We start from the raw sequence: 14,701 nt of genomic DNA, 5'->3' as shown, positions 1-14,701 counted from the left end.
ATTTGTATCTATTATCTATTATACCAGATACATGTAGCTCGTTAGCATGCTTCTCTGCATTTTATCATAATCCTTCGACACAATTCCTTCCCCCCAAAATCACACAAAGCACTTCTTACTGCCTGAGGTACACTTTCGTATAAACCGTGGTCCAGGAGAACTATCTCAGCACTTCCATCAGATTTGGACTTACGTACAAGAACTGAAAGGTAATAAAAATTAGGTGTGAGTATTAAGTGTAGGTGTAAATTTGAATTTTTTTTTGTATTTGTATTCTGATCATCGAGAGCTTTCAAATGATATCCCACATGACATAAAAGTATTAGCTAAAGTTTTTGAAGTAAAACTTCTTTGGGTTAGTTTGCTAAAGTTTTAAAAAATGCACCTAAGCAATAAAAGTATATATTCATTCTTATTTTTATTTATGCTTATTTATGTATTATTATTTATATATTCTTATTTATGCTTATTTTAGTATTTAGGGCTGTAGAGCCTTATAAAGTTATAAATTTTTACTGTTTATTTAATTATGTCCAGTAAATTCATGAGATTTATAATTTAATTCCAGTATTGGCATTCTATTCAGAAATACCTATCAAATGATACCCCACATGCCATAAAAACACAATCTAAATTTTTTGAAGTAAAACTTCTTTAGGTTCTTTTACTAAAAATGCATCAAAAATGTATATTTTTCAAAAATTCTTGTTTTTTAAGTTAATTTCAGTATTTATATTTATTTTTATTATAGTATTTGATATATAATTTGCTGTAGAGTCTTATATAGTACTATATTAATATATAGTCTATATATAGTACTATAAACTATTGCTATTTATTTAATTTTGCCCAGAAAATTTGCAGAATTCAAGATTTATTTCCATAATCGTATTCTATTCAAAAAATACCTTTCAAATGATACCCCACATGCCACAAAACACTATCTTTAATTTTTTTAAGTAAAACTTCTTTAGGTTCTTTTACTAAAAGTGCATCAAAAATGTTTATTTCAGAAATATTCTAATTTTTTTTTTAGTTAATTTTAGTATTTATACTTATTCTTATTTTTGCTTATTATAGTGTTTAATTTATAGTTTGCTGATAGTGTTATAAATTATTGTTTTTTTAAATAATAATTTTGTGAATTTTTTTTGCAAAAGTCAAATTTTAATTCCAGTAATCGTACTCTATTCAAAAATACCATTCAAATGATACCCCACAAGCCATAAAAACACAATCTAAATTTTTTGAAGTAAAACTTCTTTAGACTCAACTTTAAAATTAAAAGCCGGGGCACTTTACAACAAATTAAAATTGTTGCACAATTCGAATTTTACTCGTCGAGACCTTTCAAACGATACCACACTAGCGGTACAGGACATAACAAAAATTTTGAAGTAAAACTTCTTTAGACCTAAAAAAGCTGGGACACTTTGCAACAAATTAAAATCTGTTACACAATTCAAATTCTACTCCTCGAGACCTTTTGAACGATACCGCACAAACAGAAAGCGATATAACAAAATTTTTGAAGTAAAACTTCTTCAGACTCAAATTTATAGAATGCCGCAACACTTTACAGTAAATTAAAATTGTTACACAATTCAAATTCTACTCCTCGAGACCTTTCAAACGATACCACACAAGCGGTAAAAGATATAACATAACATTTTTGAAGTAAAACTTCTTTAGACCCAACTCAAACACTTTACAACAAATTAAAATTGTAACACAATTCAAATTCTTCTCGACGAGATCTTTCAAACGATACCACACAAGCGGTAAAAAATATAAACTTAAATTTTTGAAGTGAAACTTCTTCAGACTCTGTAGTTGTCTTAAGGTATTATAGTAGGTATGTTACCATTTCCTGGATGCGGATCAGCATGGACGAATCCCGTATTGAATATTTGTTCAGAAAAGGCAGTTATCAACTTTCTATCAACATCTGCCAAATTTAATCCTTGTTTTAGCAACTCTTCCTTGTTGCTGACTTTTACGCCATCTATGAATTCAGTTGTAAGAACTCTCTGTGAGAAAAAAAACTAATATATAAGATATCAAAGAACTATCAAAGATGAATGAAAAGAGTATTAACTAGGTGTAAGTGGCATTTAGTCTTAAGGCAAGTTGCTTGAACTTGGTAATATATATAATTTAATAAAGTTTTTTTTATCTTACTGTGTTTGTGAACTCCCATAAAACTTCTGGTACATAAACATATTTCAAATGTTTCAAATCTTTGGCACATTTTTCAGAATTTTTGGCCTCATTAACAAAATCCAGTTCCTGTCTTAGATTATTTTCAACGTAGTCCAGGATCCAGGCCAATTTGAAAGAAGGATGCAACCAGCCCACTAAACTGGTTATGGCACGCACCGTCTGGACGTCACCATCGAAACGATCCTGGAGATCTATATATTGAACCTGGAAAGAAAAAATAAATAGTAAGAAAAAAAAGAAAATAAAACTAAATACTTTTTTAACGCCAATATGAGCTTAGGTTGCTGTCGTACATCCCAACCTAGTATTTTTTTCTCGAAAAGCAACCCAGAGGTCAGCCACTCTTCTTTTTCATGCGTACTCTATATTTTGTAGATATATCTACTAACGTTGGTGTATGTATGTTGCAGCAATGCCCACAAAAGGATTTTCAGTTGAGATTATAAACTGAAACGTTACTTGTATGTTATGAAGCTGGGTCAGAAAGACACTGTTATCTAATATCGTTGTTTTGGCATTTGTGTTAGGTTTTCTATCTGACAAACTGAAAAAAACGCTGACTGCACAGCACCCACATGGCTTTTGATAATATTTAGTATGGAAAGTTCTTTACAACATAGCCTTGCCATAACATTGGTGGTCTGTTGTGCGACAGAATCGGTCCATATATTTCAGATCTTTACCTCAAATGGAAATTTGATATGATACTGCTTGGTATCGAGCTGACCAAATTTAGAATCGAACCCGGGTCTAGTAGATACATTATAAGGAATTATTAACTTCACGAGGAAAAAGATTGTTTTTGCTAGAAAGTCCAAATTGTTAATTTTTGGAAGAATATTTGAGTCATCATCAAAAACGCAATCACAATGTTTATAAATCACAATTCTTATTAAATAAGACGATTATTTACAATTACGTGTATTTACGATTACGTGTTTTACCTTGAGACAAAATTACACATAAACCTAGTTATAATTAAACTCAAGAGTAATAAAGTTTTACTTCAAAATTTCTAAGCTGTATCTTTCATTGCTTGTGGGGTCTCATTTGACAAGTTTCAAGGACTAGAATACGATTTCCATAAAAAAAGGTTTTATGAATGAAAACATGACAAATATCACCATATTGTAAAAAAAATTATTTTTATTACAAAAAATATTAAAATGTTGAATTTAATTGCCATAAATATTAAAATTTTGTCAAACACTATGATTAACAAAAAAACTGAAGGATATTTGTCAAAAATATATACATTTATAAATTTGTAGTAAACAAACCTAAAGAAGTTTTACTTCAAAAACTTTATATTAGGTTTCATACCTTGTGGGGTATCGTTTGAAAGGTCTATAAAATGTTAAACTGGAAATAAAATTTTGATTTCGTAATTTTTATATAAAATTGAATAAATATAGGCCTTAAATAAATTAAGGCCTTTAACATTAACTAGCTAATGGCTCATAGTCATTAGTTAAGAATCTCGGAATTCGAGATACCCAGCTGTAATAAGTCTGTAAATACCCTAAAACAGCACCCTAAAAGTTGTCTCAAAACCCTACATATGGTAACTATTCCCTACCAAATGTAGGTTTTGTGACAACTTTTAGGGTGCTATTTTAGAGTATTTACAGCTGGGTATCTCGAATTCCGAGGTGAACTTACTATAATGACTGAGTCTATCATAAATATATATTTTAGGTTTACATTTACACCTAGTTTTGGTCATAACAATAAATCTGGTTAAATACATTTATATTAAAAAAATATTAAAATAACGCTTACCATGCGCATCCAAGCCTAGGCAAAAATGTATGAGAAAGAGTCTTGTTAGGTTCGGACGACATGGCAAGCACTCGAGATTTTTTTTAAATTTAAATATAACTAGTACGTATTGATAGTCACAATTCAAAAATTAGCCAACTTTTAATTAATACAATTTGCCTTAGTTCAAAATGCCACTTACACCTAATTAAAATTATAATTATATTCATAAAGCAAGTGCTACATTCTATACACTTTATTACATTTCATATCGATATAAACTTGCATTGTTTGATAACATTTTAAATTCATATAAAATAAACAACGTAATATATAATGTAATACTTTTTAATATATACAAAGGGTGGTCCTTAATATGGATATTTTCAAATTAACTTGCTCCCAGGGGCTCAAATGCTTCCAAATAGATAAACAAAAAATCTCTAAAAGTTTTAGCTCTTAATATTAACTTTTAGATAGTCCGCAATTATATAAAAAATTCGAAAATATCCATATCAAGGACCACCCTGAGAGCTCGATATTATATTAGGTACAAATGTCTAAAATAGCCAGTCTTAAATGTTCGTGCTAATCCAGAAGCTGTACAAAAGGTGAGAAATTCGCGTGGAAACTTTGAATTTTTTATTTAAATTTTTTTGTAGAAGTGAATTTAAAATGGAATATACATTTATACATATAAAAGTATGCTAGAATATACAATAAATTGTTATGTTTCTTTCCGAACAGAAAATAGTACATTTTTAGTAATTTAATTTTTGGAACTATAGTTGTTATGTTATATATGTTGTTCCATCATCAGACTTTATATTCCCTCTAAAACATTTTTTTTAAATTGCAAGTAAATAATTAAGTCTTAATGTATAAAATTATAACAAAATTAACTTACTCGACTGACTTTAGTTTAAATATTATATTCTTCTTATATATATTTGGTGTAGGCACAGCTCAGATAAAAAAAGTGTCTTAAATAAAGATATTTTAACATTTACAAATCGTACTTATAATTTTAAGTTAATTATTTCATATACTTCAACAATTCATTTTATTTAAACTTAAAACTAATCATATTTTTTATCCAAATACTGTTCTTCATATTTTCTAACTTGTTTTAATAAAAAATGGTAAAACAAAGCCCCATATGATAAATGAAAATGTATTGAGAAATAAAAATAGTCATATTTATAATTGCTATTATAATTTTACACTATGGAAGACTTTAGCAGATTATTTGAATATAGTTTTTATAAATTTATGTTATCAAAAATAGTAAATCAAGCTCCCATATAAATATGAGACTTATCTAAGAACATTTGTTAAATCTATGAAAGACATTTACCAATTACAATAATAACTATAAGTACATTTCAAATATTTAAATAACTTTCAATAATTCATTTTATTTAAACTTAAAACTAATCATATTTTTTATTCAAATACTGTCCTTCATATTTTCTAACTTGTTTTAATAAAAAATGGTAAAACAAAGCCTCATATGATAAATGAAAATATATTGAGAAATAAAAATAGTAATATTTATGATTGCTAATATAATTTTATACTATGGAAGACCTTAGCAGATTATTTGAATATAGTTTTTATAAATTTATGTAATCAAAAATGGTAAAACAAGCCTATGAGACTTATCTAAGAACATTTGTTAAATCTATAAAAGACACCAGTTACAATAATAACTATAAATACATTTCAAATGTTTAAATAACTTTCAATAATTCATTTTAACTGTACCTATAATATTTTAGAATGTTTTAAATACATGTACAAGTCGTAATAATAACTTTAATAACTATTTCAAATACTTCAACAATTTATTTTATTCGTATATCATAAATATATATCATATCTTTTATACAAAGACTGTCTTGATATTTTCCTGCTTGTTTTAATAAAAAAAATGTTAAAACAAGCCCCCATATAGTAAGTGGAAATTAATTGAGAAATAAACTTTTTTATTTTAATTTTTAATTTTAAATTTATTATGATTCCTATTATAATTTTTTATTATGAAAGAATATCAGTCGTGTACTTAAATATATACATTTTAATTTATTTAAATAAGAAGACTTTAATGATTGCATATTAATGCACAAATTAATAAAGAAATAACAATAAAGTCTTGAATTAACATTAAATGCTGTGGTAACATGGCAGATAACATAGCATAGTTATGGCAACACTATCTTATCCTTCTTTCTTGGTACTAAAAACTGTAAAAATGCTATCCATTTGCTGAACAATTAGATTACATATAAACAAACCAAGAAAGAATGTCATGATAACTGCATCTTTGTGATGCACATTTATAACATTTATGTGTAAAAGGCCTGATTGAACAGTGAATAGATAGCATTTTCATAGTTTTTAGTACCAAGAAAAAAAGATAAAATAAGCATTGCCATAACAACCTTATGCTATCATTTATGTTATATAAAATCATGTCAAAAATAGGCATATATAAATATGCCATCCCAGTGAATAAGTTGTTAAGTCAAATTTCAGCAAAAATGTTTTAAATCGCAGCATTAACTATTTCTCTAAAAATAGTTATTAAATTGAAAAACTATTGGTTAGGAACAAAAGTTAATGATTTACTTTATATAAAATTCAAGCCATTAATTTCAAATATGCAGTATTACACGAGTAACAGAACTTTGAAATCATGCTTTGCAAAATAGAGAAAATTGACTTAACCACTTATTCAACGGGATGACAGAAATATTCTATTGATTTGGTATTGACACAGCATCAAATTAAATCCTTGACTAAATTTCATTTTAAATATTATATTTTTCTTATAAATATATTTGGTACGGGCACAGCTCCGATTTAAAAAGTATGAGACATATGAAAAAATCTGTTAAATCTATAAAATACATAAACCAATCGCAACAATAAGTACAAGTTCTTATAAATATATTTAGTACGGACACAGCTCCGATTTAAAAAATAAAGACTTATATAAAAATACTTGTTAAATCTATAAAATACATATACCAATCACAACAATAAGTACAAGTAAAACATTGCAAATGTTTAAATAGCTTTCCATAATTCATTTTGATTGTATCTTCTTTACTTCAGTCTTATTTTATTGTTCACGAGCAAATGGACTGATTACAATTTTCTTTACCATTATCACAATGTCCATTTTTATCTGCTAAAATTAAATGATTACAGTTAAATGATCTATTGTATTCACAATTTCAATTATACAATTACCACAATGTCCATTTGCATCAGCCGAAACCTCCTTCTCCTTGCTTGAAATATTTTCTTTATTTTTTGCACTTTCTCGTTTACGTTTGAGCAAGTCTTTCAAAGTCTGATAATAAGTAGAATCATCTGAATCTTCGGAATCACCATTGTGATGAGTCTTGTATTTACATATGGGGCATGTTCTGGGTTCGTTTATGGTGTAGTACTCTGTGAAATTGTGACAGGATATGCAGTAGAATTTTTTTGCCGAGGAACCCTTTGATAATTTGTTGATGATAGTTTTTTTAAAAGTGTAACTGGTGGATGGTATTGGTTCTAATGAAGGTTTTTTCACAGGTTTTTTCAAGACTGAGGGAGGTTGTTTGCGTTTTTTACTAGCAGCTGGTGTCTTGCTTTTTGTACCTGTGGTTTCAACAGGTTTATTTTCTAATTCTTCGAACAATTTGTCAATCTTGTCTTCGACATTTGAGTTATCTTGAAGCACTTTTGTTTTTTGACGTAACTCCATGTTCACATTATTTTTAATATCCATTATAAAAGCTGAATAATTATAGTAAGTTATTCAGGTAATATTTATAAACGTAATAATTAGTATATTAATTTAAGAAAGAAAATTACGAAAACGAACAGACTCACCGACTTTTGTGTAAGTTAAATTAAACGTCATGGCGTTGCAGGATTGCAACTATCAAAGTTAAAAACAATGGATTATGCAAATTATGGATAAATTAATTATTTTCAAAAATTATGATAAATTTATAACTAGGTGTAAGTGGGATTTTGCCGTAAGGCAAGTTGCAAAACTATTCAAAAAAATATGATAAAAAAGAGAAAATCAGTCTAGCCATTTTGAATATTCGCGCCATAGTGAATCTAAATATTATTTATGCTTATTGATATCTGATTTAGTCTATGTTTTATTTGTAACCAACTTCATGTGGTCGCTATGTTTGTAAATATAACTATAGTGGTGAATGGCATCGTGCCTTGAGGCAAATTGCTGGAACTTCGCGTACCGTAATGAAATATTCGAGGAATGTTAAATGTTTTCAAATAGATTATTTTCTCAAATACTGTAACTTATATATGTTTACAGAAAATTAAATAAACAAAACTTAATCAATCAAATTTAAAATAAAGAACCATGTCTAATATTTATAAAAATTATATGAACTGAATTGCAAAGTTAAAATAAATTATATTAATTTTTTTTTCCAAAAGCAATCGTTTCGTCAACACAAGCAGAAAGTTTTTTGAATGATTCAAATCGGATACTTATTTCTCTCAAAAACTGCCATTTTTTGCACATTTAGCTCGGTATATCCGAAACGGCTGGATCTGCCTTTGCCAAAAACGATGATTTTTGGATCATTCAAATCGGATGCTCTGTTTTCTCAAAAATTCGATTTCTGTCTTCTGAACTTTTTGCACCGTATCTCCGAAATGGCTGGACCTGCCTTTGCCAAAAACAAATCAGCACATCTTATCAATAGGAATCGAATGTTTTTCGAACCATTCAAATCGGTTGATCCATGCGCCCGAAAATGTGAACAAAAAATTGTATCCATACATACATACACACACGCACACATTTTTTCTGAAGTATGCCAAAATGTTCAGAAACCTCCAAAACGTGAAGAAATGTAAAAAATTTCAATTTCGATTTTTGGACGATTACAGTAAAGTTAAAAATGATCGTTCTTACTTTTCTGAACTTCGAGGAGACAACTTATGCTTAATACCATGTAGGAAAGTTTCCGAACGGAACACAAACGTTATATTTATTTATATACAATAAAATATTTTATTAATTATTATATTATTCATCTTTTATTTTTTTCAAGTAATTTATATTAATATTGTTCAATTAAGGGGTCACTCGCAAAAGCTAGTGAATACAGTTGTCCATATTTTGGCTTTTATTCACCAAAGTTTGGGAAATTTTGGACGCCCAGACAGTAGTTTATGTAAGAACATGTAAGAGTTCCTGTAAAAACACTTGAAAATGGAGCATCGAGCTGCTATTAAATACTTGTTTTTTTAATTCTATGTATGGAGACTCTGCACCATCATTTACCACAGCCAAGTTTAGGATGGTGAGTTCAAATGTAAGAGCTTACGAGACAATAATTGTTCGGGACGTCCAAAAACTTCATCTTATGATGACAATATTGCTAAAGTTCACGAAAATGGTCTTGTACGACACCAATTTAAAATGAGAGAGACAGCAGAGATTATGAAGATGTTCAAAAAACATATTTTTGTCAAATATTAAAAGTAGAGAAATTAACACAGGAGAAATCTATTCGCGCGTTTGCTCATGTTAGACCAAAGCATGTTCGAATGGATATTACCATTATTATTATTACTATTTAGGCGTGATAAATCCGAATTTTGGAGCCAATTAATTACTATAGATAAATCTTGGGTGCACCAATATACACCCAAAACAAAACTACAAAAAAAAAACTCCGAACTGCAAGGGGAAAAACAACTCCAAAAAGAACAAAACTGTTTTTTCGGCTGGAAAAGTGATGGCGACTATTTTTTAGGTTAGTCATGAATTTATTTTAATCAACTATCTTCAAAAAAGAAAACCATTATGGGAGCATTGACTATTCTTTACATGAAAAGAAAATCCTGTTTTTCCAAGACAAGGCGCCGTTGTCTTGCCATGTCAAAAATCCACAAGTTACGACTTGACCCAATGGTTTTTGGACCGAATGGAGCAATTCTCAAAATTAATAATTAATTATTAATTGAAAGCTATGCACTTTTCTACAACTCCTAAAGACACGGTTGTGTCGAACGTCTTGCAAAACTAATTAACGTCTTGCAAAACTATCAACGAATGGCTTTTAAATTTTTGGAATTTGTGCAGCCGTTTGAGATAAGTTTGAATTAGACCATTGAGTAAAGAATTTGAGATATGTATGAATTAGACCATTGTACAAATTTAAAACTAAGTATGTACATGGGTGATTAATTGTACAATTTAATGTAGATTTGGAAATTGTTGATAATGTCGTTTGTATGTAAGAATGACTTAAATATATACTATGAATAGATATTTTGTACGGTGTCTCATGACAGACACATCTGTCTGACTGACAAGTAGAAAACATGTTTAATACCAATAAATAAATAAATAAAAGATTTCACCTTCACAGCAACCTCCCTGCCATCAACTGTTTTAGCCTTATAAACTTGTGCAAGTGATGCAGCAGCTATAGGCTTATCCCTTTCGAACTCCTTAAACAATTCCTCAGGCTTAGCACCAAAATCTGCGACAAAAAGTCGATCTAACTCTTCTGATGATCTGGTCAAACATTCATCTTGCAGTCGTGCTAAAGTTATTGTATACTCCTCAGGCAGAATATGATTCAAAGAAGCTAAACCTTGGCCTATTTTTATATAAATGCCTCCATTTTTTAAACATCCCTAGAATAGATAAACAAATATAAACCATTTTATTATCAAAATATTACTTTTATCTAATTTTTTTTATTACTTGAACCAGTCTATCAGCGCAGCGCCCATGCACATCTTTCTGTTTAATAACAAGTTCTTCAGAGTCTTCTTCGAGGCCCCTTAATGACCAATAGTAGTCCCAGCTGATTTGCAGGCCAATAAGCAAAGACCTTGAGAATCTAATAGCGCCCCCAGGGAGTAAGGAGTCTCCATTAGAGACTCGAACAGCACCGTAGGTACCTGGGGTAAAAGAATTGACAAATAAAATAAAATAGAAGCAAATAAGTTTTAAAAAAATAGAAATACTATTTTATATATTTTAATAATATGACAATAGAAATGATAGAAATTTAAAATAAGCCAGAATATATAAACGTTGTAGAAATATTTTAAAATTATAAAATAAACGGTGCAATTTTATGTCGCCCCATTATTTTGTAATTATGAAAAATACAATTGTCTAAATATTAACAAAATGTAATTTATTTTTGCTGTTTTTATCAATTTGCTACGATTAACTAATATATAATTCAGTTTTGTAATTTTTACTTTTTCCAATAGTTTGAAATTGGCGCCGAAAATATAAACAGCAATTTAATCTTTCATAATTATAACAAATTCGGAAAAAATGTCTAAATAATAATGATATCTAATTATTATGCTTCGTTAATTCTGATAATTTAAACGTTGCTAGTTTAAATATTTAATTCATTTTTGTAATTTTTACATTTGTAAACAATTTGAAAACGCGCGCCAAAATTTTAAACAGCAACTTCACTTTTGTGAAAAATTGTCAAGTAACAGTCGATTTTTAAATTGATTAAAAAAGCACAAACGTTGCTCCTATTTTTATAACACTATTTATAATCATATATGCATTAAAATTAATTAATTAATTAATTAATGTATAGTGTATTTACAATATAAATATATAAAAATTTAATATGAATTTCAGAACTATTGTCCAGACTAGTGACGAACTTAATGCTAGTCCGCCATTTTGTTTAAAACGTCAGTTCTAGTCCACCATTTTTTTTAAAATGTCAGTTCTAGTCCACCATTTTGTTTAAAACGCCATTTTGTGAAAATTTATAACAGTTTTAAATTTTGTAAATTAATTTTAAATAATGTGATAAGAATTTAAAAAGCAAACTCCTAGTTTTATTACGAATCACCTTGCAAGTTCTGTAATTAAAAACTATTCAATTATGTTATAAAACTCAGATTTAATACATTAAAGTTTTAGTTTTAATACAAACTATAGCTTGCAAATAAAATGTTCTAATTTCAATATTCATTCCAATTACCTAGGACTCCAGCAGTAACATAAAAATAAATCCTCTTTTTCCTCGGAGTCCCTGTAATAATTGTGGAAGTGTGATGTTTTGTTTTAAATCCACGACGACTTACAAATGTAAGGACAGCTTTACGTGCATAATTCATCTAGAAATAAAAAAAATCGATAAATAATAATTATAATAATATTCATAATAGTAAAAATGTGAATTGTAAATGATTACAAAATGTTTAATTAAATTGATATAAAATTTAGCGAAGACCACCGACGGCCGCCATTTGCTGCCACCAGAAAAATGGTGGCAATAAATGGCGGCATTTTGAAAAAAACGAACAAGTTCAAGTAGGTACTTCAGAGAAGGTAAGCTTTATTTATTTTTTAATTGTATTAAATTAATTCTTTAAATTGCATTTATAAGTATTCTCTGATAAGCTCTTGTTCTCTAATCTTATTACATGTTAATGCAGAAAAATGGTGACAAAAATGGCGGCATTTCAAAAAACAAAATTATCAAACAAGTTCAAGTAGGTGCTTGAGAGAAGGTAAGCTTTATTTTTTAATTGTATTAAATTAATCTTTTGAAATGCATTTATAAATTTATTTTCTGACAAACTCTTGTACTCTAATCTTATTACATGTCAATGCAGAAAAATCGCGGCATTTAGAAAAAAAAAATAACAAAAAAATTCAAGTAAGTGCCTTCAGAGGAAGCAAGGTTTATTTATTTTTTAATTGCATTAAATTAATCCTTACAATGTATTGGTATTTTTTCGATTCTCTAGAAATTGTTTACAAATACATTATATGGTAAAACAACATTTACTGGGTCAGCTAGTATACATATAAAAATTCGGTTCAATCCAAGCTTATAAACTTTTACCCTCATAATCAATAAAAAAAATATTACTTTATCAATTCGGATGCCCCCTTAGGCTACAAATAAATATTATCCCACTAGTTTTAGAATCCCCGTCAATATGGTTTTCCAGTGTGCGTTGACCTCGATTTTCCGAGAGAAGAGAAATCACAATGACTCAGACGCGCTGAGACTTTTGTTAATAATTTATAAATTAGTAGATATTAAAGACTCCACTGGGACGACTCTAGAAATATTTATAACATAACCTCAAAAGTGTCGATTGGTGGTGATTGGAAGGAACTACTCCTGGTGAAAGTTAGACATGTGATTAATAATAGTTTTTGGAAGTTAATTGAATATGTAAGTAGTTTTTTTTAAATTAGGTTTTGTTTGTTGAAACTCTCAATAAACATCGATTTACCTAACGGGAATTATAGATTATATACTAATAGATAAAGGGACTCCAATGAAGTCCAAATTGGTCAACGTTCTTTAGTAATAAAATCAGAAAAACATTTTGTAAAATCTCAATAATTCAAAATCAATTTGATGAATTTGAACATCATCTGTCAAAACCATATGACGTTTGACGTATGAGCCGCCGTCCATTGTTTCATTTAAATTACGTTTCTCCAGAAAATTTTAAATTAAAAATGTGAAGTTTCTATACAGTTTGGAAATAATATCTCACCTTTCCCACAACCTCTCGATAAGCACGAATTTTCCAAGATTAAGACTGGCTAAATCCGTGTAGTCATTTTAGAGTTTTCGCATACCTAGCATAATACCGAGTTTCATTTTTATATATAAGAAGATTAATGAAAAATATTAAACATTAATAAAACATGTGAATTAAAAAAAATATCTGAGATTAAAATGGCGACAGTGTTGCCAGGTTGTTATAAAATCTCTAGTATTGCCTGATGACACGAAACTAATATTATTAAAATATTTTATTAATATCGTTTTATATATCAATTTGTATTTATTTGAACAAAGTTTTTGGCAAATAAAGCAAAGGTAAAAAGTCACCACTTCTTCATAACTGAATAAATAAATAATTGAGTTGGGCATTCAATGATAAATTCTAGTATAAATTAAATTAATATTTATTCATTCTTTATTTATTAAATTTTATTTATCACAAAGATAAACCCAGGTTAAAATGTAAAGCACAGAGAGTGGTCAGTACAAAAGCGACATAAAATTTAGGTTAGGACATAGATAACCAAGTATAAATGGGTTGTGTTGTGTGTGTAAATTATTTAAATAACAAATAATAAATAATAAATAATAAATATTATTTTTTTGATAAGATACTCACTTCGAGTTCAAGATTACAATTAAGAAAACTGGATAAGACAAGTTCATTTTTTAAAATAATGCTTTTTATTTATTACTTCGCCATTTTGAGTTATGAGTCGCCATTTTGAGTTACGAGCCGCCATTTTGAGTTATGTTATGCCCGTAGAAATAATCCTGACGGCAGTGTTGCCAGATCGTTTAAAATATAATATAAATTTTTTTGTATTGCCTGATGATGCAACAGTAGGTAAAATATATAAGGAATGTTTATATTATTGTATTAATATTGTTATACTATTTATATTAAAAGTGATTAGAAGACAATCTTTGTGCGAAACAGAGATTGTCTGTAAGACGCAGTACAGAATCATATGTCGCCTATCGTTTATTGATTGTGTTGTAACTTATTTTTTATACTTGAGAAGTAAGTAAAAGAAAATCCCTGCGCCTATAAATATTGTATAATAGAACGATTTCTTTTCTACTTCTTCTCTATTTGAACCTATCAAGTCGATAAGTGTTTCCAGATT

The 14,701-nt window shown here is 28.4% G+C and overlaps 2 protein-coding genes across 3 annotated transcripts in view; both read right to left on the bottom strand.

Moving 5' to 3' along the window:
- The window catches only part of LOC113364049 (uncharacterized aarF domain-containing protein kinase 5), a 115,252-nt gene that overhangs the window by 57,687 nt on the left and 42,864 nt on the right, over positions 1 to 14,701 (bottom strand). Inside the window, exons 2-6 of the mRNA XM_026606505.1 lie at positions 12,018 to 12,153; positions 10,751 to 10,950; positions 10,402 to 10,680; positions 2,182 to 2,427; positions 1,865 to 2,030 (exon numbers count right to left, since the gene is read on the bottom strand). Of these exons, the coding sequence (XP_026462290.1) occupies positions 1,865 to 2,030; positions 2,182 to 2,427; positions 10,402 to 10,680; positions 10,751 to 10,950; positions 12,018 to 12,153 (1,027 nt within the window). The remainder of the gene's footprint in view (positions 1 to 1,864; positions 2,031 to 2,181; positions 2,428 to 10,401; positions 10,681 to 10,750; positions 10,951 to 12,017; positions 12,154 to 14,701) is intronic.
- LOC113364051 lies at positions 7,086 to 7,861 on the bottom strand. Of its 2 annotated transcripts, none has more exons than XM_026606509.1 (2): positions 7,243 to 7,861; positions 7,086 to 7,177 (listed from the first exon to the last, which is right to left on the bottom strand). In XM_026606509.1, the coding sequence occupies exons 1-2, from the start codon at positions 7,769 to 7,771 to the stop codon at positions 7,119 to 7,121; spliced, it is 588 nt and encodes a 195-aa protein (XP_026462294.1). In that variant the 5' UTR covers positions 7,772 to 7,861; the 3' UTR covers positions 7,086 to 7,118. The 2 variants fall into 2 exon arrangements, with proteins under 2 accessions (XP_026462294.1, XP_026462293.1); XM_026606508.1 differs by having other exon boundaries at positions 7,087 to 7,180.

Source organism: Ctenocephalides felis, unplaced genomic scaffold (assembly GCF_003426905.1).
Source record: "Ctenocephalides felis isolate EL2017-DRISC unplaced genomic scaffold, ASM342690v1 CF-g0.4_SCAFFOLD_00845, whole genome shotgun sequence".
Taxonomy (NCBI): Eukaryota; Metazoa; Arthropoda; class Insecta; order Siphonaptera; family Pulicidae; genus Ctenocephalides; species Ctenocephalides felis.
This window is presented reverse-complemented; position numbering and strand designations above follow the sequence as displayed.

Bases quoted from the DNA above. Each gene is read 5' to 3' on its own strand.
- LOC113364051 (XM_026606508.1), bottom strand. From the start codon at position 7,771: ATGGATATTAAAAATAATGTGAACATGGAGTTACGTCAAAAAACAAAA. The intron at 7,181-7,242 runs GTAATTGTATAA...ATTTAATTTTAG, and splicing joins TGATGCAAATGGACATTGTG to CAGATAAAAATGGACATTGT.